Genomic DNA, 18,530 nt, shown 5'->3' with positions numbered 1-18,530 from the left:
TTGGTTGATGCTGTGTGTTGCAGAGTTGGAAGCCCATGACTGAGAGTCAGAGGCTCTCTGCTGGAAGTTGAAAAACTCATTAATAGGATCCACTTCAGATGGGTTAACAGCCAATGGTTGATGACTGCTGAATTCAGCTGGAGCCGTTGGTTGGGACTTGGGGCTGGCGTCACCCGTGTGGTCTGATCTACATGGTTAAGGTCCCAAGTGCACGCTCCAGTTTTTAAATAAATGCAACCTCATCAACCTTACTTCCTGTAAGCCACTGAGTGGTCCTTAGGGACCACCAGCTTAAAAGCACTGCTTGATCTTGAACAATTTGTTTCCTTACTCTGAGCCTTCATTTCCTTAATCTGGAAAACGAGGCTTAGAACAGAATCCACTCCCAGAGGAATTAACAGAGACAAGGAGCCTACCATGGTATCTGCACTTTGAATGTATCTATGTAGGGACCTCAATGCCCCCTGGGAGCCACAGGGGAGGGAGGGCCTTCTGCCCGGCCTTCCCCACAACTTCGGCTGCACAGTTGACTCATTCAAGGGTGTCTCCTCTAAACGTGCCCCACACCAGGTGGCCCCCCAGCAGGAGGACAGAGTCGTGATGAGTGAATAGATTTGGCTTGGTGTTTGCAGCAGCCACAGGAGGTTGGGCGTGAGATGGGGGTGGCTGTGTCAGAAGGAGCAGTCTGCATGGTTTAGGCTCTCTGTAAGGGCTTGCTAAGAGGGCAGGCACTGGCAGCCATGCCAACTTTGAGAATCGATTTCCTCTCTCTCTCTGTCTCTCTGTGTGCTGGGTCCCAAGAACAAGATACCATCATAGGTGCGGCTCTGCTTGTCCCCTTCTCCCCGGGGGAGGGGTGGGTGCCTCTGCAGGTCCCCGCCAGTCTGTGGAGGCGGGCAGGTTTGTGTGTGTCTGCACCTGCCCGCCCGGGCTCTCTCAGCTCTCCTGGCTTCCAAGGCCAGTTTTTGCTCGCATCAGAGAGGCTTCTCCGCTTTCAGTTCTTCTCCTCCCTCTCCCCCTCCCTTGGGCCTCCTCTTGCTGGCTGATTATACTGGCTCTGCTGACACAGGGACTTTCTTTCCAAACCAATCAGGGAGCAGGAAGGCTCAGCTCAGCGAACAGAGGCATTGCTCACCGCAGCTGGGAGTGAGAACCCAGCCTTTCTAAATTAGGAAGATCAGGCATGACTTGAGATTTGGCTGAAAAGAACCTCACCTCCTCCCTCCTCTCCACCCTCCATCCCCTTCCGGCACCAGACCCCCTCTCCCCCAGCCCGCAATACCCAGGGCAACCTTTAACTTCAGCCCCCAGGGGCAAGGCACCTTGGCCTGTGTGCGTCTCTTGTCCAAGCACTCACCACGCGTTTCCAGGGGCTGCGTGTATCCTTAACCCACCCACCGAGATGGGGAGAGATGCAGGAAACAAAAGCCATGCTCCCTCTCTCCCTGCCCTCCAGAGGTGGTGACTGAACACCTGCTACGGAATGGACACCCTCTTCAGTGTAGGGGACAAAGCATTGAATGACCACATGCACAGAACTGGGAGGGAGACAGTGAATGACAAAGAAGGAAATCGTTAACAGATGTTCGACCAAGGCCAAAAGGAAAAAGAATAATGTGAGGGAAGGGTGGTGGAAAGGAAGTGCCCTCTGAGCAAAGACCTAAAGAAAGTGAGGGAGGGAATCCTGTGGGTGCTTGGGAAAAAGAATGATGACAGGTGCAAAGGCCCTGGGGCAGGAGTGTGGTCTGTTAGGACTGGCAGCTGTGGAGGAGGGGAGAGTAGAGAGGAGGGCAGGGAGGTGACGGGGACAGGTCATACCAGGCCCTGCTGGCGGCTGAAGGCTGGGCTTCTCTTCTTGAGTGAGGTGGGACACTGAGTGCTCAATGGTGCTTTTAGCTGGATTGTTCTTCCCTGCTCATCTGTTTGATTGTTACATTGCTTCTGTTTCAGGATATGGGGTTGACTTCTCCTGGGGTCAGAAGGGACTGGAGGAGAAAGAGGAGCCCCCCCCCCACCTGCTTCTGGATAACCCACAGCTGCAGTTACCTAAGCCCCTCCCCACCCATCAGCCGGCACTTCCTAAGCAAGGCCGTGCACACAGATCTCTGGGAGATTTTTTTTTTTTTAATGTGCAACCTGCAGATGCCACTGGTCCTTGCATCTTGCTGGGGTAGCACGAGTCTCAGGTGAATGTGGGCTCCTGGGTAGGACACGTCTTCAGGGTTTGTGGGTGAGTGGAGACAGAGGAGTGATGAGAAACAGGAAGGAGAAAGAGAGAGTGAGAGAGCGAGCAGGCAGCTTCTTCCTTGGCCTGTTTGCCCAGGCTTCATTGGAGAACTGTGGTCTTGGGCAGCTGAAACCCCTGACGGTGCAGCCTGTAAAAAAAAAAAATGTGCTGTGTGCCGGCCAGCCTGCTGGGATTCTTCCTGGAACCTTCAGTGTGGAGCTGATACGAATAGGAAGGCACATCCCAGCCGTGCCGGGGCGAGAGGCCAGGGGAGCCGAGGAAGGAGATGCATTCAGTCTTGCTGCTGCAGCAAGCTAAGATGCTGAGCTGGCAGGGAGCGAAGTCGGATTCCAATCACGATGAGAGGCAGCCAGGAAAGGGCTTGGCCTCGCCTCGCTGTGTACAAATATTGTCTCCTATTTTCCAGGCTTGCAGGGTGAGGCGGGCACACCCGGCTTTGTTCTCCGGGGGCCCTCCGTGACCAGCAGCCTGGAGGCAGGGAGCCAATCAGAGATGCTTGGTGACAAGACTGGCTTTTGTTGGCTCCCTGGATTGTCCTGAGTCTGAGCTTTGCAGAGTCTGCACGGAGCTGACAGCTGGAGGCAGAGACGGGGAGGGAGCCGGCTGAAAGAGCGGCCTGCGTTTTCCGGCCCGGTGGAGATTTAACTCCTGGATTCTCTCTTTCAGGATCAGTCTTTCCACCTGGCAAGTGGGTTTTTTTTTTTTGTTGGCTTCAACTTCCCTCGCCTGCCCCCAGCCTGCAGTAGGGACAAAGGGGAGACTGACGCTAATTTTCTTTTCTTTTTTAAGACTTATTTGAAAGGCAGAGAGAGAAAGAGAGAGAGAGAGATATCTCCATCTACTGGTTCATTCCCCAAATGACCTCAAAGGCTGGGGCTGGGCCAGGCTGAAGCCAGGAGCCAGGAGCTCCATCCGGGTCTCCCACGTGGGTGGCAGGGACCCAAATCCTTGCGCCACCACCACCTGCTGCATTAGCAGGGAGCTGAGTCACAAGTGCAGAGCAGCCAGGACTCCAACCAGGCACCAATATCGGGTGTCGGCGTCCCGAGTGTGAGTGGTGGCTTAGCCCGCTGGGCCCCAACCCCAACCCCACCATCTTAATTTTCCAAAGGAGAAATCTCGGAGGGGAGCCAAGTTCCCCCAAAAGAGGCCCCATGAATGCTTCATGGAATGTGAAATGAAGAGAGTGTCGCTGGGGGCCACAGCCACCGCCTGCCCCCTACAATCCCAGCATGGGCTGGAATGATCGGCCCCAGGTGCAAGTCATGCTGAGTAAGGATCATGGTTAGCTGGCGCCGCGGCTCACTAGGCTAATCCTCCGCCTTGCAGCGCCGGCACACCGGGTTCTAGTCCCGGTCGGGGCGCCGGATTCTGTCCCGGTTGCCCCTCTTCCAGGCCAGCTCTCTGCTGTGGCCAGGGAGTGCAGTGGAGGATGGCCCAAGTGCTTGGGCCCTGCACCCCATGGGAGACCGGGAGAAGCACCTGGCTCCTGCCATCGGATCAGCGCAGTGCGCCGGCCGCAGCGCGCCAGCCATGGCGGCCATTGGAGGGTGAACCAACGGCAAAGGAAGACCTTTCTCTCTGTCTCGCTCTCACTGTCCACTCTGCCTGTCGAAAAAAAAAAAGGTTCATGGTCATCTCTCCCTAGCGTCCTCTTCCTGCTCCTAGACCCCACACGCGTCCCCCGGCTTCTCAGAGGTTTCATGGGTGGCGGCTTGTGGGGCCTTTGGCCCTGGGGTGTCATTGTTTATTCTCTGTCACTTCAGCAGCTGAAATGAACGCTGACGTGGAATGAACAAGGTAAACCCTCCCCGAGTGAGCGTGACACGCCCATGGGGCGCCCCGGCAGCCTCCTACAGAGCTGTCAGGGGCTGTCCCCGCCTGGAGGGACAGCAGGGACAGCTTCTGGTGAGAGCCACGTGGCCTGCCCTGCCCTCCTTCACGTCTTGAAATGTCAGACTCCCAGACACCTGCCCTTAAGCTCATGTCCTACAATTGGCCAGTTTTAGAATTTATTTTTTATTTCTTTGGAAGTCGGAGAGAGAGGCACACAGACAGACAGACAGAGATCTCCCATCCACTGGTCACTCCCCAAATACCTGCCACAGGGGACCAGCACTGTGACAAAGCAGGCTAAGCTGCTGCCTGCAGTGCCAGCATCCCATATGGGCACTGGTTCGAGTCCTGGCTGCTCCACTTCTGATCCAGCTCCCTGCTAATGCACCTGGGAAAGCAGTGGAAGATGGCCCAAGTGCTTGTGCACCTGCTATGCATGTGAGAGACCTGGATGGAGCTCCTGGCTTCTGCCTGGCTCAGCCCTGTCCATTGAGGCCATTCGAGAAGTGAACTAGTGGATGGAAGCTAGCTAGCTCTCTCTCTCCCTCTCTCTCTCCCTCTATGTGTCTGTGTCCATCTGTAACTCTGCTTCTCAAATACAACAAATTTAAAAACTCTTTAACAAATAAAAATTTTTTTTGACAGGCAGAGTGGATAATGAGAGAGAGACAGAGAGAAAGGTCTTCGTTTTGCCGTTGGTTCACCCTCCAATGGCCACCACGGCTGGCACGCTGCGGCCAGCGCACTGCGCTGATCCGAAGGCAGGAGCCAGGTGCTTATCCTGGTCTCCCATGGGGTGCAAGGCCCAAGCACTTGGGCCATCCTCCACTGCACTCCCTGGCCACAGCAGAGAGCTGGACTGGAAGAGGGGCAACGGGACAGAATCTGGCGCCCTGACCGGGACTAGAACCCGGTGTGCCGGCGCTGCTAGGTGGAGGATTAGCCTATTGAGCCGTGGCGCCAGCCTAACAAATAAAAATTTTAAAAAATACCTGCTATAAGCCAGGGCTGGACCAGGCTGAAGCCAGGAGCCAGGAACTCCATCCAGGTCTCCCATATGGGTGGGCAGGGACCGAAGCCCGTGAGCTGCCACCTGCTGCCTCCAAGAGTGCGCGTTAGCAGGAAGCTGGAGTCAGGAGCAGAGCTGGGACTCTGGGAGCCAGGCCCTCCGACATGGGGTGCAGGCGTCGCCTGTGGCGTCTTGAGCACTGCACCAAATGTAGGCTCTGCACCATGAACTTCAAAGTACCAGTGCAGCGGCGTTTAGGCACTCAGGATATCCACGGTGGTCGGCAACTTACCACCTTGGTCCAGTTCCAAAGCACTGGGCAGGCACTCCTGGTGCCCACCCTCTCTCTCTTCCCGACCCCCAGGCACCACTAAATCTGCTTTCTGTTTCTATGGATTTGCTATGCTGGGCATTTCTTGTATATGGGGTCATTCATACACAGAACAGTCTTTTTATTTATTATTTATTTGAAAGAATTACACAGAGAGAGGAGAGGCAGAGAGAGAGAGAGAGAGAGAGAGAGAGAGAGAGAGGTCTTCCATCTGCTGGTTCACTCCCAATTGGCCACAATGGCCTGAGCTGCACCAATCCGAAGCCAGGAGCCAGGGGCTTCCTCCAGGTCTTCCCACATGCGTGTAGGGGCCAAAGGACTTGGGCCATCTTCTACTGCTTTCCCAGGCCCTAGCAGAGAGCTGGATTGGAAGTGGAGCAGCCGGGACTTGAACCAGCGTCCACATGGGATGCCGGCACCTCAGGCAGCGGCTTTACACCCTACGCCACAGCCCCGGCCCCCAGAATGTATCTTAAATTTACAGTAGAGTCAAAGGCTTAACGCTCTACTAAAGAAAGAGTTCAACAGATAGAAAGGAAGAGGGGTTGGCTCAGCAGGACCTGCCCCAGGTTTGGGATCCACAGAGAGAGAGGAGCACCTGCTGATAGGCACTGGGGTCATCCACACTGGAGGAGGGGCACATCCAGTGTGGGTGGAGGGCATGGGAGCAGGCGTGAGACGGTTTTGGGCTTAGACCGAAGGGGACAAGCTCACCTTGAAACTCCGCCCCCACTTCCCACCCCTGCCCCATGCCCCTTGCTCTTAACCCAGCTGGGAAGGTTTTCCTTAACTCCATGATACTCCCTTTGAGTACATGATTTTAGCCACCATCATAGCAAACTGCATTGTCCTGGCGCTGGAGCAGCATCTGCCAGATGACGACAAGACCCCGATGTCTGAGCGGCTGGTGAGTGACGCCCCCTTGGGACTTTCTGCTTTGCTTTTAGTGGGGTGCACTGACTGGGGTGGGGGTGGGGAGTGGCGGTACAGCAGGCTCTCCGTCCTGGACCCAACAGCCAGATCTTTGTCATAAGAGGTTTTTTTTTTTTTTTAATTTAATTGAAAGGCAGAGTGACAGATCTTCCATCCACTGGTTCACTCCCCTCCAAAATGCCTGCAACAGCCAGGGCTGGGTCAAGCTGAAGCCAGGAGCCAGGACCTCCATCCGGGTCTCCCATGGGGCTGCCAGGGGCCCAAACATCTGGGGCCATCAGTCGCTGCCTTTCCAGGTGCATTGGCAGGGAGCTGGACTGGAAGCAGAGGTGCTGGGACTTGGTGCTCTAACATAGAATGGAAGAGTCCCAGGCAGTGGCTTCATCCATTGCATCACAACTCCCACCCCAAGAGCCAGGCCTCTCGTGAGCTCCAGGAACCCACAGGGAGAAACTCTCCTGCCACACCCCCCCCAACCCTGGACACCCAGAAGACCCAGTGTCCACTAGGGTGGGGCAGACAGGCCAGTGACAAGGGGCCCCACTGCTCCTGGAAACATCACCTTCAAAAACAACACCAGCAAAATCCTTGTAAAAATGTTGGCCTTCCAGAGAACATGATGATAACATGGGTCTCAAAACTTTTATTGCACCCAAATAAATCCATCTTTTCATTGTTTCCCCAAGTCCCCGATTCAACAGCTTTTGTGGAAATTTTGTCACGTGCTCTGCCCATGCCCTTCTTTCTTTCTTTCTTTTTTTTTTTTTTTAAGTCTCCTTGATTTGCCTTTCTTGGCGGGGCGTATCTTAACGCAGGTCCCAGACAACTTGCCCACGTGGGTGTGCATTGTTGTAGATGGGGTGGCCCTGTCTTCTTGCACTGCCCAAGGACAAGCTTATCCAACAGAGTTCAGAGCGGGTCTCTCCACTCCACTGAGAACCAGCCTGCGTGTGAATTTCCATGATGGTTCCCCCTGAGCCACGGATGTGGGCTGGAAACCAAGTCCAGCTGCCTGAGGAATGGCCCACATGCTGGTTTCTGACTGGTTGTTCCTTTATGATGTGCCTCTGTGTCGTCACTCACCCTGTTCCGCTGTGGGACCTCTGTGACGTCATCCAGCTTTGCTTCTATGACGTCACCCAGCTCGCTCCACTATGACATCACTCAGTTTGTGCCTCAAGGATGTCATTCAGCTTGTTCACCTCCAGTCCCTGTGTTTCTTGTACATTCAAAACGCAACTGCTCATTCCCTAGAACTCTACTGGGCTGCACACCAGCACCAACACCCTTCCGGCAGCTGCAGCCCGGTTCTTCAGGCCCCGAGATTCTCACGTTCAGCGAGGGACCCCGCCCTCCTCTCTGCCGTCATTCCAGAACCAGAAATCACCTCGGGGTGGAGAGAAGGGGGTGTCAGACCCCACTGAGCCCCAACCCACGCGATGTTGGTGGCCTCAGGACTCCAGCGTTGGGACAAAGTTCCTTGTCCCTAAACCACAGTGCCCGAGGCTGGGGACCTGGTAAAGAACACAGCATTATTTTGCTCCGAGCTTCAGGGAGCGAAAGGTCACCCCGCTGGTTTGGCTTCCGGGAAGTCCTCCTGGCTTTGTGACGGCATGATGGCATGGCTGCCATCACCGAGGGAACCTGCGCAGGACGGAGAGGTCACGTGGTAGGACAGGAAGTCAGGGAGGGAGCACCGGAAGCCAGAGAGTGAGACAGAGTGCCTACTGCACCGGAAGTCAGAGAGTGAGAGAGAGCTCCCAGTGGGTGGGAAACCAGAGAGGGAGAGCTCATGTGGTGGGACAGGAAGTTGGGGAGGGAGGGGTCACGTGGTGGTTCTGGAAGCCAGAGTGAAAGAGAGAGCCTACTGCACCGGAAGTCAGAGAGGGAAGGATCATGTGGTAGGACAGGAAGTCAGGGAAGGAGGGGTCACGTGGTGGCTCCGGAAGCCAGAGAAGGAGGAGTCACGTGGTGGGACAGGAAGCCAGAGGTTCCGGGGCCAGGTTTGCTCTTCCATAACAGCTCACTGAGCCCTAAGTCACTCCGATGACCTCACCACCTCTCACGAGGCCCCGCCTCTTAAAGGTTCCAGCACTTCTGAACTCTGGGGACCCGGCTTCCCGTACTGTCTTGGGAAGACAAGCCATGTGCAGAGCCTAGCAGGGCCTATCCTAAACACACACACACAGAGACACACACACACACACACACACGGTGCCTCGCGACCCTATGTATTCCAGACTTGTGTTCGTGTTCCCTTAAGATGAGGCTGAGTAGCAAAGAAACGTTTGGAAGTCAATGAAGAGGGCAGCCAGTGGCAAGCTAATGGGAAGAATTGTAGGGGCAGAAAGCAAATAATGGACACTCGAGAAGCATTCTGGGTAAAAAGCCAGGTAGAGGCTCTGTGCACACCGCGTATACAGTTTAATTTCCAACAGGAGAGGTGACCGACCAGCTGGAAGCCAGGACTGTTGGGGTGTGGGGGTGCAGAACTACTTTGCCACTATTTTGGCAACATGAATGGCCATGCTGGTGTGTCCCAGTTGAGAGCCAGCCATGGAAGGGGGGGTCAGATTTTAGAGTAAGGTCAACGCACAGGCTCCAACCTTCAAAGCCCTTAGATACTATGTGGGACCAATGCCTTCCAGTAGGACTTTCTGCAATGACAGAAATCAACGCCTTCTATCTGTACCATCCAGTACAGTACCCGTGGGAAAGGTAGCTAGTGTGACTACGGAACTGCAACTTGAAATCTTACTATGTGGAGCCAGCACTGTGGCACAGTGGGTTCAGCCCCAGCCCACAACACTGTCCATAAGAGTGCTGGTTCAAATCCCAGCTGCTCTGCTTCTGATCCAGCTCCCTGCTAATGTACCTGGAGAGACAGCAGAAGATGGCCCAAGTACTTGGGCCCCTGTTGCCACATATGGGAGCCCCAAGGTCTCCCAGCCCTGGCCATCTGGGGAGTGAACCAACAGATGGAAGATATGTTCTCTCTCTCTCTCTCTCTCTCTCTCTCTCACACACACACACACACACACACACATATCTATCTCTAATCTCTCTGTCTTGCCCTCTCCCTCTGCAACTCGACCTTTCAAGTACATGAATACATACATCTTTTTTTAAAAAATAAAATGTCTTATTATGTTTAAATTAAGAGTAAATGGGCACTTGCGGCCAGGGACTTGCCATATGGGCTTGTGCGAACAGTTTGTGACGCTGGCCAAGAGGAAACAAAGCGGTCTCCTCTGCATTTCTGCTTCTCTTGCAAAGACTTTAGGACGAGAGAACCTTGGAAGGGTGCAGTGGGGGAGGGAGTGGGTGCTGGACAGCTGAGGGAGGTGGGAGGCAGGCGGTATCTCTCTGGGCGGGTCTCGCCATGCTCTGCTGCACACGAGGCACTGAACTTGTCTCCTCTGCCTTCCAGGATGACACAGAACCGTACTTCATTGGCATTTTTTGTTTCGAGGCTGGAATTAAAATTATCGCCCTGGGGTTTGCCTTCCACAAAGGGTCCTACCTAAGGAACGGTTGGAACGTGATGGACTTTGTGGTGGTGCTAACTGGGTAAGTGCCGTGCACCTGCTGAGTCCTTTCGATTTCTCTCAGAGGCGAACAATGGTGAGATTTTGGAGGTGGGATGGCGGGTGTGGCCCAGGCTGGGCCCCCTGTGTTCTTTCACGTGCACCTGCCGCCTTCTCTCCCCCAACCTGTGCCCCACCTCAGTATCTCAACAGCAGATGTTTTCTGTTGCAGTTAGAATAATGATGCTTTGCAGTTGGCTATTTGCAAAGTGCTTTTGGTCATTTTGATCACTTAAGCCTCAAAACCACCCAAGGAATTAGGAAATACTAACATTCCCATCTGACCCCTGAGGAGCCTTGAAAAACTGAGAAGAAATGGTCCGAGACCCCAGTGTCCCTGTGTGGTGGGGCAGAGGTTGGAACCTAAGGTGAGAACTTTTGAGTTTCTAACTGTTGGAGGCGCGTGGGTCCCGTCTGTTGCTTAGGGCTGTCTTGCCTTTTTTTTTTTTTTTTTTTTTTTTTGCAACTTGGTGAATGTTTGTTGGAGACTTTTGGGTGCAGGGCGTGGTTATGACTGTGGAGGAAGCCAAGCTCAAGGAGATACAGATCCTGCCTCCAAGGAGTTTTCAGGTCCGTATTTTTCAGGTCAGAGCTGGACTGATCCGAAGCCATGAGCCAGGTGCTTCCTCCTGGTCTCCCATGGGGTGCAGGGCCCAAGGACTTGGGCATCCTCCACTGCATTCCCAGGCCACAACAGAGAGCTGGACTGGAAGAGGAGCTACCCGGACAGAACCAGTGCCCCAACTGGGACTAGATCCCAGGGTGCCGGCGCCACAGGCGGAGGATTAGCCTAGTGAGCCGCAGCGCCGGTCACCTGTATTATCTTTTAACTAATCCAATTCTCTATGAACTTTGTGAAGCTCCTTTGTATAATGAGCTAGGGTTGACAGGTGTATGTGTACCCATTCTCATTCAAGGATTCTCTATAAGACAACATGAGTTGCTGTCACAAAAGATCTGAGACTAGGAAGTGGCTTCAACAACAGAAATTTGTTTCTCCTTAAAAAAGGGAGCGGATTTGATGAGCAGCCATCCAGGCTCTGTAAGGGACCCCAAGGTCTTCAGCAAACCCCAGTGTAGATGTGGCCATTATCCATGGAGTGCCGACTCCTCCTCTGCCCCGGCTGTGGTCTTCTGGGACCACTCATCATGGGGAGGTCCCCTGCACAGCCCCCTTCCCCGGGGCCATCGTTCCTGCTGCTTCTGGTCCTGTTGTGGGTCTGAGCTCCCACGATTCAGATGCCGACCGTGTGTGTTGTTCGAGACAGGAACGTTGCTTCCCCAAAGGGGAGCTGGGCGGTTTTTGTTGAGGTGTCCAGGTGTGGGTAGTCTCTGGTGAGGGCTGTGAGCTCACTCGTGTGGGCGTGGCTTTCTTGTCAAGGGGCATGGCTGTCCACTGAGGGGCGTGTCTGTGATCTCACTCGTGTGGGCGTGGCTTCTATCAAAGGGCGTGGCTACCCACCGAGAGGCGTGACTGTGGACCCACTCATGCAGGTGTGGCTTCTATTGAGGGGCATGTTTATCCATGGAGGGACGTGGCTGTGGACTCGTGTGGGCTTAGCTGTCTACTGGGGGGCATAGCAGTGAGCTCATTTGTGTGGGTGTGACTTCTATTGAGGGGTGTGGCTATCCATGGAGGGTGTGGCTGTGTGCTCACTCACGTGGGCATAGCTTCTACTGGAGGGCGTGTCTGCTGAGGGGCATGGTTGTGGGCTCACTCGTGTGGGCATGGCTTCTATTGAGGGACGTGGTTATCCACAGAGGGTTGTGGCTCTGGGCTCACTTTGTGTGGGCGTGGTTTGTACTGAGGGGCATGGTTGTGTACTGAGGGGTGTGGCTGTCCTCTGTGGGCTGGTCCCTCAGTCCTGTGTCTTGGGGCCTTGGCACACTCCAGGGACAGGATGTGGCACTGGGCATTTTTCTGTTACTGTGCTAGGAAATTTGCCTGTGAAGCAGTCCCTTGGCCAAGTTCTTGTCGAAAAATGTTTGCTAAAGATATTCAAGGGCCAATGTTTGGTCTAGTGGTTAAGGCACTTTTTATTTCTCATTAGTCCCTCAAGAATACAAGATAATGACTGTTTATGTGGTGGTTACATTGTATAAGGTGTAAGAAGATCTACAGATGATTAAAGGGCTGTGGGGCTGTGTCCATTTATTTCAAGAAGTAGAGTTACAGATGGGGGGGGGGAGAGAGAGTGTGTGTGTGAGAGAGAGAGAGAGAGAGAGAGGGAGAGGTCTTCCATTTGCTGGTTCACTCCCCAAATGGCCAGAGCTGAACCAATCTGAATCCAGGAGCCAGGAGCTTCTTCTGGGTCTCCCATGTGGGTGCAGGATCCCAATGACTTGGGTCATTATCTACTGCTTTTCCAGACCATAGCAGAGAGCTGGATTGGAAGTGGAGCAGCCAAGACTCAAACTCGTGCCCGTATGGGATGCCGGCACTGCAGGCGGTGGCTTTACCCACTACACCACAGCGCCGGCCCCTGTGCATAGCTTCTGTGCAAATATTATGCCATTTTATAGAAGGGACTCGAGCAGCTACAGATGCAGGTGTCAGTGGGAGGTTCTGGAGTGGGGAACAGCTGTCTGTGGCACTGCTTCGTGGGCATGAAGTTTCTGTATCAAGGTCTTCTTCCACAACCCGCCTCTTGTGCTGCATGTGGGATCCATCTAACGAGAACACGTCTCATTCACCCACCCTCGGAGCTGTGCAGTGCCCAGCGGGATGGACGTTAGGGACCGCATTTACCCACTTCTGTCTGCTTCCTGCCTGGGGCTGTTTCGATAGCAGCTGCGTCTGGCTGGGGCGTGTACCCAGGAGTGGAACTGCTGAGTTGTGGACTCCACGCATCTTCAACCTCGCTGGATGTTGCCAAATTGCCCTGAGTGGTTGTGCCAATTTACGTTCCCAGAGGCTGTCTGTGCTGGCAGGAAGCAGCTTTAAAAACCCCTGGCTCTTGAAAGACCTGAAGAAACTCCTGTGCTGTCTTTTTTAAATTTATTTATTGGAAAGGCAGAGTTATAGAGGACCACAAGGGGAGAGAGAGAGATCTTCCATCCGCTGGTTCACTCCCCCCAAATGCCTGAAACAGCCAGGACTGGGACCAGGCTGAAACCAGGAGCCAGACGCTCCATCCGGATCTCCCATGCAGGTGCAGGGGCCCAAGGACTTGGGCCATCTTCCACTGCTTTCCCAGGCCACAGCAGAGAGCTGGATCAGAAGTGGAGCAGCCAGGACTTGAACCCACAATGCTGACCCCTAGTGAACACTTTTTGATTCATTCACTGTCTTCCCAGATTTCCCAAGCAAAGCATGGCAGTGAAACATGGCTCATTTTCCCATGAACTCCCAAGATCTCCCTCTACTTGTGCAAAGCTGGGTGGAAAAACTCTTCCCTGTGGATTTCTTTTTCATTTGTTCTTCAAAGCCTCTGAGAAAGTCTAACTTTGTCATTTGATCAAACCCTGTTAAAGCATATATTTGCATTGTATTTGAAGTTCTGATCTGAAAAATGTGTTGGGGGAAGGTTTCCGAGGCTCGGCCGTGAGTTGGAGATGACAGAGCTCTCCCTGTGATGCCCAAAGATGGAGCGCCACACACAACCCAGGGACCGTGTCACAGCACGTGTGGCTCAAGGAAGAGGGTGTTGTCTCTGCCCGCCGCCACCAGCACCTGTAGCTGCTCAGTGGGGTGGGTCGAGCTGGGAGGTGAAGATGCTTCTGAGGATGGAGATGGGCTGCAATTATAAGAAGGCAAGGCCCAGGGATGGCGTTGAGGCACAGTTGGCTGATTCTCTGCCTGCCACACGAGCTTCCTATATGGGCGCTGGTTCGAGTCCTGGCTGCTCCACTTCTGATCCAGCTCTCTGCTATGGCCTGGGAAAGCAGTGGAAGATGGCCCAAGTCCTTGGGCCCCTGCACCCGCATGGGAGACCTGGAAGAAGCTCCTGGCTCCTGGCTTCCTCCTGGCCCCAGCCCTGGCTGTTGCAGCCATTTGGAAAGTGAACCAGTGGACAGACTCTCTCTCTCTCTCTCTCTCACTTTCTCTCTCTCTCTCTCTCTCTCTCTCTCTCTCTCTCTCTCCAACTATGCCTTTCAAATACATCAATACATCTTTTAACAAAAAGAAGATGGAGATGGGGCCCATTCACTGACAGACAGATGGAGACGGTCCAGGAACCCATGGCAGATTGCCCGTCAGTTAAACTTGGGATGGAGGAGTTCTGAGTGTTCAGCATCTGTGATGTTTGTGACTCTGTGAGCACAAATACTCCCTTTTGGGTGGTCCTGTGCAACTGCTCTAGGTGTGCAGCAAATCTGCTGAGGATCAGAGGCAAGGAAAAGACCCGAGTACTGGGCAGCCAGCAGGAAACGATGCTGATTTTAAGGTTTCTGGTAGCATTGCCAAACTTGAGGGCTCCATGGACACTGGACGGGCCAGCCCCTCCATTCCACTCACAACAAAGCTGAGATGCAGAGAGGCTGCGCTGCCCTGGGTCTGTGGATTCATATGTTGATGGGCGCTTGGGTTGATTCTGCGTTTGGTGGTGGGGTTATGCACATGATGTATGCACAGATCTCTCCAAATCCATTTGCATTTCTGCCCAGTCCGTACTCAGGAATGGGATTGCTGACTTGTGTGTGGCAGTTCTGCATTTAATATTTGCTCATTGTATTTCTCCAGTCCTTTTTTGTTTTGTTTTTTTTTTTTTTTTTTTTTGACAGGCAGAGTGGATAGTGCGAGAGAGAGAGAGACAGAGAGAAAGGTCTTCCTTTGCCATTGGTTCACCCTCCAACGGCCACCGTGGCCGGTGCACTGCAGCCAGCGCACCGTGCTGATCCGATGGAAGGAGCCAGGTGCTTCTCCTGGTCTCCCATGGGGTGCAGGGCCCAAGTACTTGGGCCATCCTCCACTGCCTTCCCGGGCCACAGCAGAGAGCTGGCCTGGAAGAGGGGCAACCGGGAAAGAATCCCCGACCGGGACTAGAACCCGGGGTGCCAGCGCCGCTAGGTGGAGGATTAGCCTATTGAGCTGCGGCGCCGGCCTTCCAGTCCTTTTTTAAGAAAAGATTTTATTTACTTATTTGAGAGGTAGAATTACAGAGAAAGAGAGAGACCGCGCGACAGAGAGCACTCTCGTTCTCTAGTTCACTCCCCAAACGCCCTCAAGAGTTGGAGCTGGGCTCAACCAAATCTGGGCGCTGGAAGCTCTGTCCAGGTGTCCCCTGTGACCTGGCAGAGATCCAAGGACTTGAGCTGTTCCCTGCTCCCTCCCAACAATGACGCCCGTCAGCCAGGAGCTGGAATCAGGAGCAAGAGGCAAGTTTGAAACTCAGGCAGTTGATGACGCCTGTGTTATGGTTTCTTTCCCTTCAAATGTACACAAACCTCTCTCAAATGGTAACAATGTATCACAATGTACACACAAGCACAGAGTGCACAAGGTGGCATTTGCAGTTGCCAGCCAGCGAGGGAAAGCAACACATAGATGCAGTATTAAGTCATAGCTTCCTAGAATTAACCCCAATGCAGGCTGTGGTGCTGGATGGATTTCGCAGCCTCCTCCTATTGCTGCTCCCCAAAGCCAAGCCACACGTGGGGAGGTGCAGCTAGTGAAGCTGCCGCTATGACACCAGCTCCCCAGTTCAAGTCCTGGCTGCTCCGCTTCCCAATCCAGCCCCCTGCTGATGCACCCTGGGAAGGCAACAGCTGGTGACGGGCCAAGCGCTGGGGCCCCTGTCACCCATGTGGGAGACCCGGATGGAGCTCCTGGCTCACCGCCTTTGGCCTGGCCCAGCCCTGGCTGTTGCAGCCATTTGGGGAGTGAATCAGCAGACGGATCTCTCTCTCTCTCTCTCTCTCTCTCTCTCTCTCTCTCTCTCTCCCCTTCCACCATACTCTGCCTTTCCAATGGATCATAACAAATAAGTCTTCTGTTTTAAAAGAAAGTTGTATGTGAATTGTTGGCCACTCAGGTATTTTGTGGCTCTGACCCCAAGAGGTTTAACCACTCACCCAAAGTCACCTCATACGGAATGGATCCTGGACTTGAACCCACACCATACCAGAATCTAGAATCTAGCTTGGTGAGCCTGACATGATTCCCCACAATCAAGCTTTGCCAAGGAAACAGCCTGGAGAGTTTGAGTGCTTTAGGGTAGAGACTCAGGGAGACACTTCCTTCCCTTGTCAAATCAGGGGTTCTGCTGCAGCGAGGGGACAAGGAGGTGACCAGCAGTGGGATAGCCCAGTGACTCAAGGCCTGGACTTCAGAGTCACAGCAGGCTCTGCCCACTCTGACCTTGTGACCCTGACTTGATATCTTTAAAAAAAAAAAACAGAAAAAAGATTTATTTATTTGTGTGAAAGGCAGAGTTACAGAGAGATAGAGATAGAGATAGAGAGAGAGAGAGAGAGAGAGAGAGAGGTCTTCCATCCACTGGTTCTCTCCCCAGATGGTCACAACAGCTGGAGCTGGGCCAATTGGAAGACAGAAGCCAGGAGTTTCTTCAGGGTCTCCCATGCAGGTGCAGGGGCCAAGGACTTGGGCCATCTTCCACTGCTTTCCTAGGCCATAGCAGAGAGCTGGATCAGAAGTGGAGCAGCCAGGACTCGAACCCACGCCCCTATGGGATGCCAGCACTGCAGGCGGTGGCCTTACCCACTGTGCCACAGCACCAGGCCCACACACCTGATTCCTTCAGCTCCTCTCTAAATGCACCTGCAGCTGCACTGGGTGGTTCCCACACAGACTCCTCTCTCAGGAACCCCCACCCCACTCCCACCCCCCAACACTCATGTCTGTCTGCGTCTCCATCAGAGGGCCTTCTCCGACTGCATGGAGTCTGCTCAGCCCACATTTCCGATGCTTGGCACCCCCAGGAGCGTCCTGTAACCCCTGATCTGGGCAGTCAGCACACCAGTGCTGTGGCTTTCCCACTAATAGCCGAGTTACGTTACACAGCGATGCCCGATGCCCCCAGCGAGACTCAATTCCAGTTGCTTGTAGTGAAGCCCTCTAGTTCCGTGTGTGTAGCCTCCACAAATCCCTTCCTCCCCAGATTTCTCATTCCTTGGTTCACCTCCTAAGTCACCCATCTGCCTCCACGTCCTTGGAATTTGCTTTCCCAGGATCGCAAACCCAACTCAGGGAGCCAAAGTTGGAGAGTTACAGCTTTCAGGACCCCGGACAGTGCCCAGTGCCCTGCCTCAGCACCATGGACAGTGCCCCAACTCCCTTCTGTCCTATCTGCTCCATGCTGGGGTGGGAGCCACAGCCAGGTGACCTTGTACCCTAGCGAGCTCCTTGGCCATTTCCCTTGGTGGGGCTGGAGAAGACTCCGCCACCCATCCCTCCAAGTCTGGGAGCCCTTGTAACTTGAAGTGCTTTCCCGGCGGCGGGGGGCGGGGGGTATCTGACCGCTGTTTCCACGGTTTCTTGAGCTAATGACACCTCTCCTCCCTCCGGGACAGGGAGTGGAAGCGCTGTGCCTTGCTTCTGTCTGGGAAGGACCCAGTTCGACCCCAAGAGCAAGACCTACCCCTTCTCCGGGGCTTCTGTTACTGTGAGGTCTTCAAAAAGTTCATGGACAATGTGTATCATAAAAACAAAAGGCTACACATGGATTTCAGATTTTTTTTTGCAGCAAAGTGAACTTAGCTTTGGATTCCATTTTTTTTCCCTCAAACTTTTTCAATCATCCTGGTAGGGTGACAAAGCTGAGATTTGGTTGGGTCGAGAACGAGGGAAGCCTCCTCTTTCCCCGATGGCTCCTGATTCTACCCTGGCCGCTAGGGGTCACGTCCAACGTCAAGGCTGTGAGTGCTTTTGTCTCCAGCTTGGATCTCTCTCGAAGCTTCCACTTGGGAGAATGTTCGCAGGTGTCTCACGTTCAAGGTGTCCGAAGCCCCTGCCCTGAACAGTTCCCCTTCCTGCCCCTCCCCGTGTCAGAGAAGTTCTGCCCTTCTAGGGCCCCAGGCCAAAAGCCTCAGCATCTCTTCCCGTGTCCCTTCCCCATGGCTAAGCCTGCACACCTTGTAGACTCGGGGCTGGCATATGGTGCATGGGGTTAAGCTGCCGCCTGTGGTGCTGGTGTCCCATACCAGAGCCCAGTTGGCTGCTTTGGTGGCACCAATATGAACAACTTTGTGCAGAAGGAGGGAAGTGGGTGTTGTCTGAGCAGGGAAGCATTCTTAGGCCCACTCTGCATGGTTGTACAGGTTGCACATGGAACAAGGAGGCCGGTGTGTGTTTTCTAAATGTGTAACTCCACTCAGCTTAAACCACTTGTGGGGACATCAGAGGCTAAGGAGGATCTGGTGTTGAGGCCCAGGTGCCCTCTGGCCCTGATGAGCTGGGATTTCAGCAGCCAAGGCCTCATAGTGTGATCAGGGGGTCACAGAACTCAGTAGAGCAGCCCCTCCTGCTGCTGGCGACAGGCGGAGGCTTGCTGGTAGAGACCAGCAGCTTTTCAGGGGGCTCAGCCCCCACTTGGGAGCCCCGGCTGATCCACTTCCCATCCAGCTCCCTGCTGATCTACCTGGGAAGGCAGCGGAAGAGGACCCAAGTGCTTGGGTCCCTGCCGC

The 18,530-nt window shown here is 54.1% G+C and overlaps 1 protein-coding gene across 10 annotated transcripts in view; it reads left to right on the top strand.

Moving 5' to 3' along the window:
• Positions 1 to 18,530, top strand: part of CACNA1A (calcium voltage-gated channel subunit alpha1 A) — a 209,231-nt gene that overhangs the window by 66,670 nt on the left and 124,031 nt on the right. For 9 of the 10 annotated variants that reach the window (XM_070058409.1, XM_070058410.1, NM_001101693.1 and 6 more), the window contains 2 exon segments: positions 6,226 to 6,331; positions 9,788 to 9,927. In XM_070058409.1, coding sequence (XP_069914510.1) covers positions 6,226 to 6,331; positions 9,788 to 9,927 — 246 coding nt within the window. 10 annotated transcript variants of the gene reach the window in all.

This window comes from Oryctolagus cuniculus, chromosome 16 (genome assembly GCF_964237555.1).
Source record: "Oryctolagus cuniculus chromosome 16, mOryCun1.1, whole genome shotgun sequence".
NCBI classification, from domain to species: domain Eukaryota; kingdom Metazoa; phylum Chordata; class Mammalia; order Lagomorpha; family Leporidae; genus Oryctolagus; species Oryctolagus cuniculus.
The sequence above is the reverse complement of the archived record's forward strand: the minus strand, read 5'-3'. Positions and strand labels throughout refer to the sequence as shown.